The sequence below is a fragment of the Lineus longissimus genome, chromosome 9, assembly GCF_910592395.1.
Source record: "Lineus longissimus chromosome 9, tnLinLong1.2, whole genome shotgun sequence".
In the NCBI taxonomy this organism is placed as follows: Eukaryota; Metazoa; Nemertea; class Pilidiophora; order Heteronemertea; family Lineidae; genus Lineus; species Lineus longissimus.
Window position 1 is genome coordinate 7,884,120 of NC_088316.1, and position 17,469 is coordinate 7,901,588.

General features: G+C 41.0%; 1 protein-coding gene across 4 annotated transcripts in view; it reads left to right on the top strand.

The window, feature by feature from the left end:
• LOC135494139 (uncharacterized) overlaps positions 1-17,469 on the top strand; it is a 231,908-nt gene that overhangs the window by 138,953 nt on the left and 75,486 nt on the right. For all 4 annotated transcript variants that reach the window (XM_064781942.1, XM_064781941.1, XM_064781943.1 and 1 more), the window contains one exon: positions 12,753-12,884. In XM_064781942.1, coding sequence (XP_064638012.1) covers positions 12,753-12,884 — 132 coding nt within the window. The remainder of the gene's footprint in view (positions 1-12,752; positions 12,885-17,469) is intronic.

Genomic DNA, 17,469 nt, shown 5'->3' on the forward strand with positions numbered 1-17,469 from the left:
ACTAGTCGTCTCTCCCCAGGTGCCTCACACGGACCTTCACGTCCCCATACTCAAGACCAACTCTTACAATATCGCCCTCAAAACAACCCTGGAGTCATGAATTCACAGGTGCTCCTGTGAAATCTCAGTTCTAGTTTATTTATCAAACTTTATCGAGGGTTATCGAATCGAATGGATGTGTCGATCGTCGGGGCGGATTGATATGTGGTTAGGTTGTGCGTCCAAGGCGATTAGGTCATTCAGTTAGGTTGAGAAAGATCATGATCATGAAGATGCGTGTTGTGTTATCATAACTGGAAAATAAGTTGAAAGTTATTATTAGTACTACGATTCTTACATGAGTAAAAAGTAGACGTTTTAAGCAACACATTAATGTTACTCCCATAAAAAAACTGTCAGTTCTCCTTACCACTCACAGAAGCCAAGCCATTGCTGTTAAGTTATGCAGGGGCTTAATCAATTACTTGCACTCCCTGTGGGGTGAATAATATTACCTTTTGAACAGCTGGCTGTAGGGGGATGATTGGAAAAGCCGGTATACCTGCTGACCTGCTGAACCGAGGTTAATGTTATTTTCAATCCACGATTGCAGGTCACCTGATTTTCGAGATTTCGCGGGAAATGAAATTGTAAACAAACGCATGTGTCATGTGTGTGCAGTTCAAATGTAAACAAAAATGTATTTTTGGTACTTTTGGTTGCTGGACTTGGGTTTTCCCGCAGTTAGGAGCTGGATCAAATTGGTGGTCTATTGTGCTGTTTTAGTCAGAGGTAGCACTTGATTATGAAGGGATTTTCAAATTAAGGTGACCATGGTCTTTTATGTGCTCAGCTCACCACAGCTTTCAATACTTGATGTATCTGAAGAGGCGCGCGGAACCTGACATGGCCTTACCAAGGAGCTGCTCACTTTGCCTTTTTGGCTGAGACATTGCTACATGTAGGACTAGGAGGAGCACGCATTTTAAAGTTATAGTAGTGATAGTACAGTTGGTTCAAGCCATTTGGAAGCCTACATGTGAAGGCCTATCTGGGTTCTCCTTCTTCTCCGTATAAAAAGGGGCATGTTGCTGACAAAGGAACAAGGCATATTGACATTGCCTCATCATCTCTATGGGACCAATTGATATACTTTTATATGCACGCATACATCGTGCCATTTCAGGGTCCGAGTCTGTGGACAATTGGTTTGATTAATTTGTCTCTTCGATATTGCTCCTTTATTGCATTAGATTTTCATCGCAATTCGATCTATTCAAGATATAGCCAATTTGAACCTGTCTGCGCCAAGGATAGATTGGTTCCAGATCGACTCACTATGACTAGGAATACGCAGTAGAGCACAATGTCATGAAAAACGACCCTTTGTATTGTAAATTCCAATCACCTGCAAAACAGGTCAATTTCTCTCAATAAAATTAATTTTGTTGACTCCTGTAATCTCTACCTTATTAAAAAAAAAGAAAGTGGTGCTAGTCCCAAACTGGTAATTTCTATTTATTTTGACCTCTGTTAAATCAGGATACCTCTCAATTACACTTACAGACAGCATTTTGTATCCTTGTGCTGTACAACCCAGCCTGGACATACCACAGTTGTCCATGGAGAAGTCTCATCCTCTCTGACACTTTTTTTCTGTAAAGCTACTGATACAACATACTGAACTAGGGATATCTTCCGTTGCCTCCTGTAATATTTACATACCATGGCTGATTAGTTCAATCATATTTCATCCAGCTGGCAGCTCCTCATTGGAAATTTTAGTGGTATAACGTGTTCTCTTGACCTTCAAACAGTAGTACAAAGCCGATATTTACTACTATATAGTATACCCTCAGTCCTATGTTATTAGGTCATCCAGCTGAGCGCCAGGCCCTTGGGCCTCTTGTTGAATTTTAAACTTGTTGTCGTGTGCTCATAATCAATACAGAGTATCAGTCTTGTGATCAGGCATCAGCCTACATAGAGGCTACCATATTGGCTTAAAGTGGGTCTGACCCTTAGTCGCATCCTGATAGGCTTATAAAGTGAAGATGTGCCCCCCCCCCCCCCCCCCGATAAAAGCCTACATAGCCATGAATGTAGTAGTCACCCTTGAAAAAGAGTCTTGCCCTGTTGTATTCTGAGGGATTATAGTACATGTATATGTTTCAATTGAGGCCATGCCTTCAGTAGCTCAGAGACTTGAGCGCTGAATGGAATCCTTTGCTCCCTGGTCAAATATGCTCATACCGTTCCCATGTAAAATCGCGCATAAAATAAAATGAAAAAGCTACGAAATAGTTTTGCTTGTTTTTTTTTGCAATCCCCTAGGTTATCAATCAATCAATCACAACCATGGCAAGCCGTTTGTTCATTTAATCAGACAAACTATGTTTTTTTGGCAAAAAAAGTTTTTCTTGGGCACAAAAGATCCGAGTTAGTTTGATTCAAACGGCTTGCCATGCATGCCATATTCAGGCCAACCCCAACTTTGCGAAAGCCTCAAATGGTTGTTCATGGTTTTCAAAAGAAGTCCTTTCTCTCTCCTCATTGACAGAACCATCATTGCTCAGGCAATTTGGCATTTTAGCATGATATCGTATCAATGGAGCCATATGAGCTGGGGATATTGTAACAACCTCATGATACAGTCCGGCTGATTGCCGGTGCCTCACTGGATGATTCGTGGCAAAAACAAAAAATTAAAAAATATTGTCATGGAATCCCTTGTATTATGAATCAGGTATAATTCACGTTAGTGTATGTTACCATGCGATCTGCTGATGGTGAAAGAACGGGTTTGGGAGCACAAATAAGCTGATTGATGTCCGTTTTGTCTGAATTTTTTGATGAAATTCAGCAGCGATTTATTTATGTGGATGGTGACTTCGTGGATGGTGGCATTCGAAGTGGCGATCTAGCTGTCCCCACATCTAACGAACACCTGAGATGACTAGCCAGGCATGCTGACCACATCTTGGAAGTATCAGTAGGTCAACTTACCCATCTCCTTTCCCAATATCTTCAAATGTATGCGTCGAGGAGGATGATATTGGCCGATTGTCTGGCATTTTTACTGTCTGATATTGTTGCCAACTACGAATGTTTTGGTATCTTACGTGTGGTATGAGTGATCATACAGGGTGATTACTAAGTTTTTTGTTTATGAGACTTTTAAAAATGGCGTCTATACATATTTATTGTGGTGGAAAAGTCGGTCGAGCAGTAAGGCGTCACCATTACAACTGATAAAGACATTGTCACAACCATAAATGGGCGACTCCAAATATCAACGACACCAACTAGTTCGTCAAGGGCAATGTCACCAATCGCATCCTAATTAACTAATGATCTCAGAGGGCTAAGACTTTATATCTAATCAATAAGTTTTAATGAACTGTAATGAATTGAGCTCACAACAATTTACAGTACTTTTCTACAGTACACATTTCTACAGCATCATAAATCCATCCAAAACCATTGCACACAATTTAGATACTTCCCTCATAATTACCACATAATTTTTCCTTTGTTGAAGCACACTCACAAACAAAGTGCAAAAAGTACGCCCAACAGGCTCTCACATGAGGCCTACAACTACAAGAGCCTCACTGATGCATTTTAGGGGAAGGGTTAGACCACCTACATGCTAAGTTGTTCTAGCATTCTGTAAAGGGCTTTCCCAAGTGGATATGGCTACCTCTCATACTTAGCCTTGCTAGCATTGTCCCTTAGACTAGAGATTCAAGGGTTGGGCTTCCTCCCATGCCCAGTCATGGTAGCATCCTCCAGTGGGTTTGCTTTGAGGGTTGAGCTACCTCACATGCTAAGTTGTGCTGGCAACATTTTCATTGTTCCAGCCCATTCCATGATGTTATACCAATATCTGGGCATGACAGGGGCCCAGTGTGGTCAGAGGTAACGTTTAAATAATCCAAACGAAAGCCTACATAACTTGACAAAATTGTAAATTATGTGTTTCAAAACTCATACAACTAAGTATTGATACCAAACCCTGCTAAAATATCTAAGCATACGGCAAAACAGGGCCTAAATCATCCCCTTAAAATTCAATTACTGCTATACCCGTTTCTCAAAATAGGTCCACCACGTCCATGACTCCCATGAATCTAGGTAATAAAGGTACAGGAAAAAAAGTACAGGAAAAAAGTACGGAAAAAAAGGTACCGGAAATAAAGGTAACGGAAAAAAAGGTACTAGAAAAATAGGTACACAAAATGGCATAAATAGGTAAAAAAGGTACACAATTTGTTTTTTTTAATATTATTTGAATTCTCTCTTTTTAGCTCACCTCTTAGCAGAGGTGAGCTTATACCATACCGTGGCGTCCGTCGTCTGTCGTCCGTCGTCGTCGTCGTCGTCGTCGTCGTCGTCGTCGTCGTCGTCGTCCGTCGTCCGTTAGCAGGGCACGTTTCGTAACTGTTAGAGCTTTTGAGTTGAAACTTGGTACACATGTACCCTTATGTAATGACACTTTGGAGACCAAGTTTCGGTCCGATTCGTTTCATGGTTTGGCCACCAGGGGGCCAAACGTTAAAAGTGAAAATATGAAATATCTCCTTTAATAGTAGTCGGGAAATTTTGAAAAAAATATGGAAAATATGGTAGGTACTTCTAGCAAAGGTGCATCATATATCCTCCGGGTTTTTGATTTGACCTCCTTTTCAAGGTCACAGAGGTCAAAGTTTGCTGATTTACTGAACAGTAGCATGTTTCCTATCTATTTTAGCTAGAAGGTTTTAAACCAGTGTGGATATGTATCTGGGGATTCTCTATTCCACCCCTAAAATTTCGGCCGTTCAGACATCAAATATGGCCGCCAGGCAGCCATCTTGAAAAATAAACACAGTACTATTACTCCGAAACTAATGATCGGATTGCAACCAAATTTGACCTGGATGTATATCAATGTACTCTCTACTAAATCCTTGATTTTTGGCTCACCGTAGGGGAGTCTATACGATACCGCAGTGTCCGTCGTCCGTCGTCGTCGTCGTCGTCCGTAGTATCCTAGTTCAAAAACAGTGGCACGTTTTTTAACCGCTAGGCCTATGAACTTTAAACTTTGTACACATGACCCCCTAGGTCAGATGACCCGTGACACTAAATTTCTGTCCGATCTGATTCTCTACTTGGCCACCAGGGGGCCAAATGTGGATATCTAAAAAGTGTGATATCTCGCTTATTAGTGACTTGTTTTCGATAAAACTTTTGTGGTAGGTACTCATAGCAAGGATACATCATATATCTTACGGGTTTTTAATTTGATGTACTTTTCAAGGTCGCAGAGACCAAATGGCGTGAATTGGCCGTTTGAGTGTAACTATGGCACGTTTCTCAACCACCAAAGCTATGAGCTTGAAACTTGGTACATATAACCCCCTATATCAAATAACCTCTGGTGCTGAATTTCAGCCTGATCTGGTTCTTGACTTTGCCACCAGGGGGCCAAAACAGAAAAAGTAAGAAGTGCAATAGCCTGCTTATTAGCAAATTGTTTTTGATGAAATTTTTATGGCAGGGACCCCTAGCAAGGTTACCTCGGATGTTGCACGATTTTTCGGATTTGACCTACTTTTTAAGGTCGCAGAGGTCAAATGGCGTAAATTTGCCGTTTGAGTGTAACTATGGCACGTTTCTCAACCGCAACAGTTATGAACTTGAAACTTTGAACAAATGACCCCCTAGGTCAGTTGACCTTTTACACTGAATTTTGGTTTGGTCTGATTATTGACTTGGCCACCAGGGGGCCCAAACTCAAAACTCAAAAAGTGTGATTTCTCGCTTATTACTGATTTGTTTTTGATAAAAGTTTCATGGTAGGTACTCCCAGCAAGGATACATCACATATCTTACGGGTTTTTGATTTGACCCACCTTTCAAGTTCACAGAGGTCAAAGTTGAAAACTTTACCGTTCTTGGTACGTTTTGTCGTTGTTCAATGTAAAGAGTTTTAATTTTGTGTAATGATGCATCTAAGAAGCCACTATTTGTATGCCAAGTTTCAGCCAGATCGGAATTCAAATATGGCCGAAATTGCATGTTTTGTGGGTTTTTCCTCGTATTGTGGCAATGCAAAGGTCGTGAGTTTAAACCCCGGTCAAGGACAGCCAAAAATATTTTTATTTTTCATCTTTTCCTTTTTTCTTTTCTGAGTTCTATCTTACATTTTCTTCATTTTTTGATTTATTTGGTGCCATAGATTTAATTAGGCGGCCATCTTGGAAATCGTTTTTTGCCGATTGCTGTAGTGTAACGAGTGATGAAATTGTTATGGTCAGGTGGATGTGTCTACATCACATATCACCCTGGTTTGTTATTTGACCTACCTGTCAGGGTCACTGAGGTCAAAGTTAAAAATATATTCACCGTGACCATTGTCATGGAGTGGCACGTTTCTTCACTATCATTTTCACCTAGACTCTACAAGCTTGGAACCACAAGTCTCGGATTCACCACTTGGCCAGGGCCGGCTCTGAACTGGTCACAGATGCATGTATAAATTATGAGAGGCCTACATACTGTAGCACTTTCTGTAACTGTCTACTAAAAATACTTACGGTGAGCACAATGGCCCCTGGCCGTTTCATTCTATTCAGATCTTTAATTTTTATGTGTTGCGTAGGCATTGCATAGGCCTTAGGAATAGGTATATCAAATTTTCAGTATACCGTTATGGGAATCCCTTTTTCCAATAATGTGGTGAAGACATTGTAAACTAAGAGAATAGAAATATTGCAAAAGAAACCATAACATGGTTTCTTGTTTTCTAAAAGTGACTTAAAGTTGAACTGTAAGGATGAGTTCTATCAGCAACCCATGCACATAAATCTGAATATGATTAAAATCATTCTATGTTGTTTTGCATTAAACTCATTAAATTGCAATGAATCAATAACATTTATCAAAGAGCTGGACCCAATTAACAATGTGCCTGCCCAATTAGGTCTTAACAGACTAATTATTAGATTTAAGACCAAACACAAGCTATTTAGGGAAATTGGCGAGAATCTTGATGTGAAATGCCAGGTAGAATGCCAGGTATTTTTGCCATTTTGTGTACCTTTTTTTCCGGTACATTTTTTCCGAGTACCTTTATTTCCAGTACTTTTTTTTCCTGTACATTTCTTTCCTAACTTTCTTCCTGTTCCTTTTTTCCTGTACCTTTTTAACCGTATGACTGTTAGCCTCACATTGTTACATTATCATGATTTTGGAGAACTGCTAGATGCAGTATGATTTGCAGACAGTGGGTAGAAAAAGAGTATGATGATAGCGATATCGACTCTGATTACAGTGTACGTGATAGCATGCATGGCAGTGGTACAGAAAATGATGGTAGTGATGTAAAAACAGGGCTTGGGGGTCTGCTATTGTTGAATTTCGAGGTAAGAGCCCCAGCACTAAGTACATGGTCAAATTAGCCTGGTAATCATAAATGCTGCTGATTAGCATTGGTTTATACAATGCCTTCACTGTCCCCAAGAGCATTAATATTAAAAAAATATGCAAGAAATGTTTTACTCAGGTGTTTTCCTTTTTGAAAAGACAATGAGACTGATTTTTGACTATAACAATGGTAAATAGATATTTGCATAAATTTGCATAATTGGCAACAAATTTGGAACACATGATTTTCAATTTCAAGTAATATCCTACAATTTTACTCCAAGTCTCCATCTTCACTCCCTGTTATTGTAACTTGGCCATGGAGTTGAATATGATACTTTCTGGATCACAATCATTTTAACCCTTTCACTACCGGAGGCGCACTTCTGCGACAATCAATATTATTCCCTTTACTGCCGGAGGCGCACTTCTGCGACAATTATCCATACACTATAAAACCATTGAAATTTCGTTATTGAGCGTGGTTAGCGTAAAGTTTGATAGATGGCGCGGTAGTATAGATGGTTCCGCAAAACATGGCGAATAGTTTTATATTTCAATGTTTATCGAGTAATTTGGAAGTTTATCGAGTAATTTGAAGCCAAAATGACCAAGAAACTGACTGTGTCTGAGGTCCTTGATGAGCTGGATATAGTGAACGATTCGAACTCTGGTGAGGAGTTCGTCGATGATGATGACTTTGATGTAAATGATGAACAAATTAGCGATAATGAGAGTGTGTATAGTGACACACAGGATATACATGGTGGTGATACAGGTGTACAGGGTGTCCCAAAAGCTCAGCCAGGGCCTGATGTTGACAATAGTCATGATAGTGGGAGTGATAGTCCTGTACAAACTGACAGTGATACAGATGGGCCTGATGATGCCCCCCCCCCAGCAGTTGTAGTCAATGCTCCTGTTCAGCCCCCTGCAACAGCCAGAGGGGGTGGTAGGGGCAGAGGACGTGGTGGTCGCGGACGTGGTCGGGGCAATGTTGCACGTGATGTAAATGAAATGCTGCCAAGGATAGGGGACCGCTGTCCAAATAATTGGACACGGATAGCTACTGCTGCTGTCAATGCTGCTTCTTCCTTCACCCCTGACCTTGCATGGTGTCCAGACTTTGCTGAAGTGGCTCAATATGGTGATAGACATTTGAAAAATGGCCAGGGCCATTGTGCTCACCTCATGTGGAGGAAAGATGGATAAAGAGCATGGTATTGTGTCATGTAGTGTTAGGTTTGATGTAGGTCCAAGCAATTACAATTTCCCCAAAATGGCCAATTTACAGTACATTCGACCTCTGTGACCTTGAAAAGTAGGTCAAATCAAAGAAGACCCTGGTGACACATTGAATGGTTGTTAGAATTAGATGTACCTATGATATAAAATTGGTGCCAATCGGGCAAGTCATTACTAGGAATAATGGCATTTTGAAGAATTTAGGATTTGGCCTCCTCCCTGGAGGCCAAACGGCAAATCAGATCGCACCAAACTTCGGTCCTGAGATCACCTGACCAAGGGGTACATGTGTACTTAATTTGTGATCAATAGTCATTGCAGTTAAGAAACGTGCCATAGTTACGGCCTAACGGCGAATTTATGCCATTTGACCTCTGTGACCTTGACAAGAAGGTCAAATTAAAAACCTGTGTGACATATACTGTATGGTGGTTAGATGTACCCATGATATCAAATTGGTGGCAATCGGGCAAGAAGTTAAGGAATAATCACATTTTTAAGGTTTTTGGATTTTGCCCCCTGGTGGTCAAGTGGTGAATCATATTGGACCAAACTTCGGTCCCTGAGATCACCTGACTAAGGGGTAAATGTGCACCAAATTTGGTATCAATAGTCATTGCAGTTTAGAAACGTGCCATCATTACATCCTAACGGCCAATTTACACCATTTGACCTCTGTGACCTTGAAAAGGAGGTCAAATCAAAAACCCGGAGGATATATGATGCACCTTTGCTAGAAGTACCTACCATATTTTTTTCAAAATTTCCCGACTACTATTAAGGGAGATATTGCATATTTTCACTTTTAACATTTGGCCCCCTGGTGGCCAAACCATGAAACGAATCGGACCGAAACTTGGTCTCCAAGGTGTCATTACATGAGGGTACATGTGTACCAAGTTTCAACTCAATAGCTCTAACAGTTACGAAACGTGCCCTGCTAACGGACGACGGACGACGACGACGACGACGACGACGACGACGACGACGACGGACGACGGACGCCACGGTATGGGATAAGCTCACCTCTGCTAAGAGGTGAGCTAAAAAGGACATGACGGGAAAAAAGCCCATTGATTTTTTCGAGTCTTATTTCCCACCTGCGATATACACACATGTTGCTGAACAAACTAATATCTATGCTTTGCAATACTTTGATGATCCAAGCCTAGAACTAAAACCTCACTCCAGATTGCAGTATTGGGAGGATACAAATCCAGATGAAATTCGCGGACTTGTCGGACTAGAGATAGCCATGGGTATGTGTGAAAAACCAGAACTTTCAGATTATTTCGAGAAGTACTGGCTTACATCTACCCCTGGATTTGGAACCATTTTCTCTCGTAATCGGTATCAGCTGCTCAGGAGCTTTTTGCACATGAACAACAATGAAGATAGGGTGGCAAGGGGACAACCAGGATATTCCCCCACGTTCAAAGTGCAGCCAATTATTGATATGGTTCAAGATCAGTATGTCAAACTCTATCAGGCTCACCGTGAGATATCTGTGGATGAGGCTATGCTTGGCTTCAAGGGCAAACTTGGTATAAAACAGTACATGCAGGATAAGCCCACTAAGTGGGGTATTAAACTGTGGTGCCTTTGTGATAGTCACACTGGTTTTATGATGAGATGGAATGTCTGTGCTGGGGCTGGGGATTGAACTGTTTCTGAGACTGTGAGAAGGATGTTGACCCCAGACTACTTAGACCGTGGTTATTATTTGTTTTGTGATAACTTGTACTCTTCTACAACCTTGTTCTTTGAACTAAAGGGCAGAAGGACAGGTACTTATGGCACACTTTGGAGTAACAGGGTGGGCAATCCTCTTGCTATCCAACCTGCAGCACGGGGCAGACGCGCTGATGCCGCCGCTCGGTATCCTCGTGTCGCACTGAAGAAAGGAGAGGACCCTATCTTCTTTACCAAGGAGGGTATGCTGTGTGTCTATTGGCAGGACAATGGAACTGTTAGAATGCTATCCACAATACATGGCAGTCGAATTGTTGAGAAAGAAGTCCGCAAGCGTAGGGCAGCTCCTGATGAGGCACGCGTGGTTCATAAGCCAGAGGCTGTGTGCGAATATAACCGATATATGGGTGGTGTCGACAAGGCAGACCAGCTAAGGTCTTACCATTCTTATGAACGCAAATGTAGGAAGTGGTATCAAGTGATTTGGCACTTTTCAATTGAACTTGCACTGATAAATGGATTGATTTGTTATAACTTGGCCAATCCAAACGAATAAAAGCAGTCGCGAAAATTTCGCCATTTTGTGATTGACAGTCTGACAGAAAATCTGAAAAACCCTGACAATTTGGAGAGGAGGCGGAACCGTACCTCTGGTTAACACCCATTGGCTAGGCTGACTGGTCAACACTTCCTCGCTGAAAACGAGGACAAAAAGTACAAGCCTGATTGTACAGTCTGCACTTTCTATTGTAAGCAATGTAATGTACCGTTGTGCAAACCACCCAAGGATTGTTTTGAGACTTATCACACACAGCTGAACTACAGGCATTGACACTGACAGTCTGTTGTATCTGTTGATAAGGTGACTGAGTTCTTGGGATAGTGATCTATTGGACTCAAATGTGCGGACCCTGATATTTTCTATATTCTTTCTGTCATTATACTAAACCCTGAACCATGCTAACCCCTCATACAATTATTTCTATGATTGAAGTGATGATAAGCACTAATTATGCCATGGACAAAGAGGGATCAGCATTTTAGGGCCAAAAAGGTCCCTTGTATGTTTTATGAAGTCAGAGATTGAACATGTCAAAACATGAAATCTCAACATTTTTTCAATGAAATTTCAATGTTATTTCCTAACCATGCTAACCCTCCTCAAAAGTGTTTTTTCACCTTTTTCATGAAGAAAATAGCAAATATCAGGGTTCTCAATGATAAGAAAGAAAGCAAAGAGAGATTTCTATGATCAAAAAGGTTTTATTCAGCTGTACCTCTTCATGTTTTGCCAATTACATAGTTTTTTCCAAAAAATTGTCGTCCTCATTATAAATTCAAGACGGCGGTATGCAAATTAGGGCAAATTATGGTCCCATTTTGAAGAGTAGGCAACACTGAACAACTTTTATATACATTGTTTTGCTCAATCTCCAGAGGCTTTCTCTCTGCAGGGTGGAGAAATATCCATACTCAAAATCATGTTAAAACAAAGAAACCTACCGGCAGGTGAGGTAGCTAAAAATTAGAAGCTACTGGCAGTGAAAGGGTCAAGCTTATCTTCTTTGGGAAATGCCCTCAACTTTGGCCTCAGCACTGAAAGGGTTAACTCACAAAGGACGTAGAAACAAAGACGTTCCGTAGTTGATCTCACAACAGAAGTTGAAAACAGAACGGAATCAAAAGTTGATGAATGTTAATGAATATAGAAACAGAGTATAGCTCAGAATGGGAGGACACAGGCAATCTACAAAGATGAATATTCACTCTCTAAATGGGTCATCAGTCACAGCCACAAGCCAGCTTGACATGATGTTTATCTTAGGCCTTCTTTGAAGTCGTGAACCATCATGAGGTGCCGTAACTTTAAAGTTATGAATTTGAAACTTAGTACACATGACCCTCTTGGTCAGAAACCTCAGACACTGAAATTCCTTCCTACATGATTCTTGAATTTGCCACTAGCGTCCCAGACTGAAAAGGTAAAAAGTGGAATATCTCTCTTATTAGTTCCTTGTTTTGAATAATATTTTCATGATATGTACTCCAAGCAAGGATACATTATCACATGTCATACCGGTTTTCGAGGTTGCAAAGGTCATATGGCATAAATTGGTTGTTTGGCTATAACTATGGCACATTTCTCACATGTACACTACGCTATAGTCAGTCAATCTCAGGAGCCAAAGTTCGGTTCAATCTGATTCACAACTTGGCCACCAGGGAGCCAAATCAGACAAACATAAAAATGTGATTATTGCTTAACTACTTGCTGCTAATCTGGTATCATGGGTACATCTAATCACCATGTGGTATTATATGTCACATAGGTTTCTGATTTGACCTACTTTTCACTTTCAGAGATGTTAAATGGCATAAAATTGACATCACCTTTAAATTGCTTTCTCATTTCAATATTCTAGCTCCTGGTACTCTCTGCATCAGCACAGATGATGGTGTGACATTCTGTGAGATTTTCCCTATGGAGATATTGAGTTGCTTGGCCAAACTGGTGGCTTTGAAGGGCACACTATTTGCCTTGTGTACTAGTTCAGGTACGTACTTTACAGGCAAGTTCACCATAATCCAACACGACTGATAAATGCCAGTGAGCCTTAACGATGACGTGGCATCCGTCATTGTCGTCGTCGTCCACTGGCGGCTTGTGTTAGCACGGCACATTTTGTAACTGCTTGAGGTCTGGATTTAAAACTTGGGCCCTAGGGCAATTCACACTAAATTTGGTTCCAAAGTTGTTCTTGGTTTGTCCACCAGGGGGCGAAATGCAAAAACATAAAACATGCTATAGGACCTGTGATTTTGGTCGGATTTTCATGAAATTATTTTGTAGGTACTCCTATCAAGGAAGGATACATCATATATCATACAGGTTTTTGATTTGACCTAGTTTTCAAGGTCACATAGGTCAAAGTTTGCTCAGTCATCCATAGGTGGCAGGCTTCATTTCTATTTGAGCTAGAAGGTTTTATAACCCAAGGGATCCTCTATTCTACTCAAAAGAATTGACCTGCTCGGACATAACTTCATGGCGAAATAAGCGGTTTTGCGATTTCTGTGATCTCAGCCCCGAAAATTCAAATAAATCCAATTTGCCAATTTCTGAAAAGGATTGGATACCAAGATGAAAAGAAAAATTAAATTAGTACTGATTTGCACTACACGGTGGCATTAGTGGCCACTGAATGATTGTGTAATTTGAATTTGAATTCCCTGCCATCCCTGCGCACAAATGGCTGCCCATTTAGAATACTTTTCCTAGAGAGGACAGCTTTGTAAAATCCACCAAAATCTTCAAGATGCCAATAAAAATATCAGAAGCTGATTTTATTCAACATCAATGGAGAGTCAATAAAGCTTTCTGGGTGATTATTATATCCGCACTTTCGGAGAAAGTGCGGATATATTGTTTTTATCAGGATTGTCCGTCCGACCGTCTGGCCGTCTCTATGTCGCACTCTTGTGACCTCTCTACATTCTGAACGAGTTCGCCTCGACATTTCATATTTGGTGTGCACGTGTATCGGGTGAATATCAAGGCCAAGTTTGATAATGGCTGATTTCGCACTCAAGATGGCCGACTGGTGTTCATTTTGTTGTAAAACTTCCAAATCCCTTGTGACCTCTCTACATTCTGAACGAATTCGCCTAGACATTTCATATTTGGTGTGCACAAGTATCGGGTGAATATCAAGGCCAAGTTTGATAATGGCTGATTTCGCACTCAAGATGGCCGACTGTTGGCCATTTTCTTGTAAAACTTGCAAATGCCGTGTGACCTCTCTACATTCTGAACGAGTTCGCCTAGGCATTTCATATTTAGTGTGCACGTGCATGGGGTGAATATCAAGGCGAAGTTAGATAATGGCTGATTTCGCATTGAAGTTGGCCGACTGGCGGTCATTTTGTTGTAAAACTTGATAATGCCTTGTGGCCTCTCTGCATTCTGAACGAGTTCACCTGGACATTTCATATTTGGTGTGCACGTTTATATAGACTACCCAAAATAACAATACAAGCCACTCCAATCATCAGCATCCTTCTTTACTATTCTATTCCATTCCATAATACTACCAGTAACCTGATTTCACGTTAGTGCGGATATACTAGCGTTTGCCAGCAAACGCGGTGCCTCTAGTTTTTAGCTCACCTCTTAGCAGAGGTGAGCTTATCCCATACCGTGGCGTCCGTCGTCCGTCGTCGTCGTCGTCGTCGTCGTCGTCGTCGTCGTCGTCGTCGTCGTCCGTCGTCCGTTAGCAGGGCACGTTTCGTAACTGTTAGAGCTATTGAGTTGAAACTTGGTACACATGTACCCTTATGTAATGACACCTTGGAGACCAAGTTTCGGTCCGATTCGTTTCATGGTTTGGCCACCAGGGGGCCAAATGTTAAAAGTGAAAATATGCAATATCTCCCTTAATAGTAGTCGGGAAATTTTGAAAAAAATATGGTAGGTACTTCTAGCAAAGGTGCATCATATATCCACCGGGTTTTTGATTTGACCTCCTTTTCAAGGTCACAGAGGTCAAATGGTGTAAATTGGCCGTTAGGATGTAACGATGGCACGTTTCTAAACTGCAATGACTATTGATCCCAAATTTGGTACACATTTACCCCTTAGTCAGGTAATCTCAGGGACTGAAGTTTGGTCCAATATGATTCACCACTTGACCACCAGGGGGCAAAATCCAAAAACCTTAAAAATGTGATTATTCCTTAACTTCTTGCCCGATTGCCACCAATTTGATATCATGGGTACATCTAACCACCATACAGTATATGTCACACAGGTTTTTAATTTGACCTTCTTGTCAAGGTCACAGAGGTCAAATGGCGTAAATTGGCCGTCAGGCCGTAACTATGGCATGTTTCTTATCTGCAATGACTATTGATCACAAATTAAGTACACATGTACCCCTTGGTCAGGTGGTCTCGGGTACCGAAGTTTGGTGCGATCTGATTTGCCGTTTGGCCTCCAGGGAGGGGGCCAAATCCTAAATTCTTCAAAATGCCATTATTCCTAGTATTACTTGCCCGATTGGCACCAATTTTATATCATAGGTACATCTAATTCTTACAACCATTCAATGTGTCACCCGGGTCTTCTTTGATTTGACCTACTTTTCAAGGTCACAGAGGTCGAATGTACTGTAAATTGGCCATTTTGGGGAAATTGTAATTACTTGGACCTACATCAAACCTAACACTACATGACACAATACCATGCTCTTTATCCATCTTTCCTCCACATGAGGTGAGCACAATGGCCCTGGCCATTTCATTGTTTGATTTCACTGTATTTCCTCGAGAAAAGTGCTAGAAATAACGACAAACTAACAGGGACAAATACAAGTTGATTCACCAGGTATGTTTGTTTTCTTTAATAGTCAGTTCATTGCTTGAGCTCTGTTTATTTCTGGAAAAGTACATGTTGGTTTTTAGACAGGTTTGTTTACTTGGTAGTTCACGACCCGGGTTCACATTCTTGCATGAGATAGCATGAGTTGGCCACTTGGATTTGAGGTTGATGTATTCATTTTCATATATTCTACCTCATCCATCAACTCCACTTTTTGGCTGAAGGTGTCGCTGTGAAGTGAAAGGATTCGAGAATTGATTTCATCATGGGCATATTAGGTTTAATATTATATTGACGGTTATGAGATATTTTGTAATATGAAAAGTCAAGGACTTAGTGCGCCCCCCTAAGTTCGAGGGAGCACCCCCGAACCCCCCCCTACGATAGCGTAACGTTTTTACCCAGTAGAATGGAGGGGAAACCCCCCCCAAATCCTCCTTGTTAGGACCATCCATAGTTCCTTCTGACACATTTTTGTTTTCGTAATACATTGTCCTTAGTGAGTGAAAGCCACTGTTATATATAATTCGGGGGGACACCCACCGCACCCCTCTTTTTGGCCTTGCGGCCAGGCATATTTTTCACCATTCCTTCCCTCCAGTTTTTAAAAGTAGTTCATATTTGATCCAATCATGGCAAATTGGTTCAATGATGCTACAAGCCTATACTATGCCTAGAGATGAAATTCACCTCTATGGATCTCTTATGGTTGGGATTTTAGAGGTGATTTAAGGGAGTCAAATCCTTGTTGCATTTCAAATCGAGAGCAGGAAGTCTACTCGGTGTTATAACAAACAGACTATAACAAAAAAAACAGTTGAACTACAGGCCCTGTCATTTAATCACCTGGTGTGGTAATGTGCCATGATTGGTTAGCATGATTATAGGCGAATGTTTATTTACATAATACAAAGGAATAAAGTCCACCCATGACTAAAAATGATAAATTTATTTTGAATTGACATCATTTTTAACTCTCTGCCTGAAGCAGAGAGTTGATAAAGTGGTACTGAGCGATGTCAGTCAGGATGTATTTTGTAAACATTGTCTGAGCCGAACAGCATCTTTGCTTGCACAATATAGTTCTGTAGAGTCTAGACTCCACGGGTTCCACTTGCGTACCTAATTACCGTATTGCACCACTGACCTAATCAATCTGACTCATCGTCCATCTATGCTACCAAGAATTTAATAATACAGATTTTTTATTTCTAAAAAGTTTGTAATCTTTGTACCGCGTATTGATTTCAGATGGTTATTTTTAGAATCGCACATGTTGCTAGCTAATGTGGTCATGCCTGTCAATCATGATGACAAGTACGTCCTCACGCTCTGTTATTGGTTTATAGTATCACGTCATCGGGAATTCTCAGGTATTTTCCCATTGAGACTTCAGGTCCGCCCGTCACTTGGATGATATAGGACAGACCTGAGACATATCGCACGTTGAATCATGGTATCGGGCACATGCACACATGCCATTTGATGTCATCTTCGTCTGTCTTCGGCGAGCTTTCGGATGTCGTCGGAAGCACATCGGAAGTCTTCGGAAACTCCGGAAACGCACGAATACAGACTGTCAAAAATCAACGTGTGTATAGTATGTGTATTGCCGGAACTACTTTCAGACTTTCGCTTGACGATCGAGGTAAGAACATGTATTTGACTCATTTCGACCCCTGATTAATATGCAATTTTCGGAATATTTAGGCTATAAAAATCCCTAGATTAGATTAACATCATAAGAGTTAGGTATAGTCATT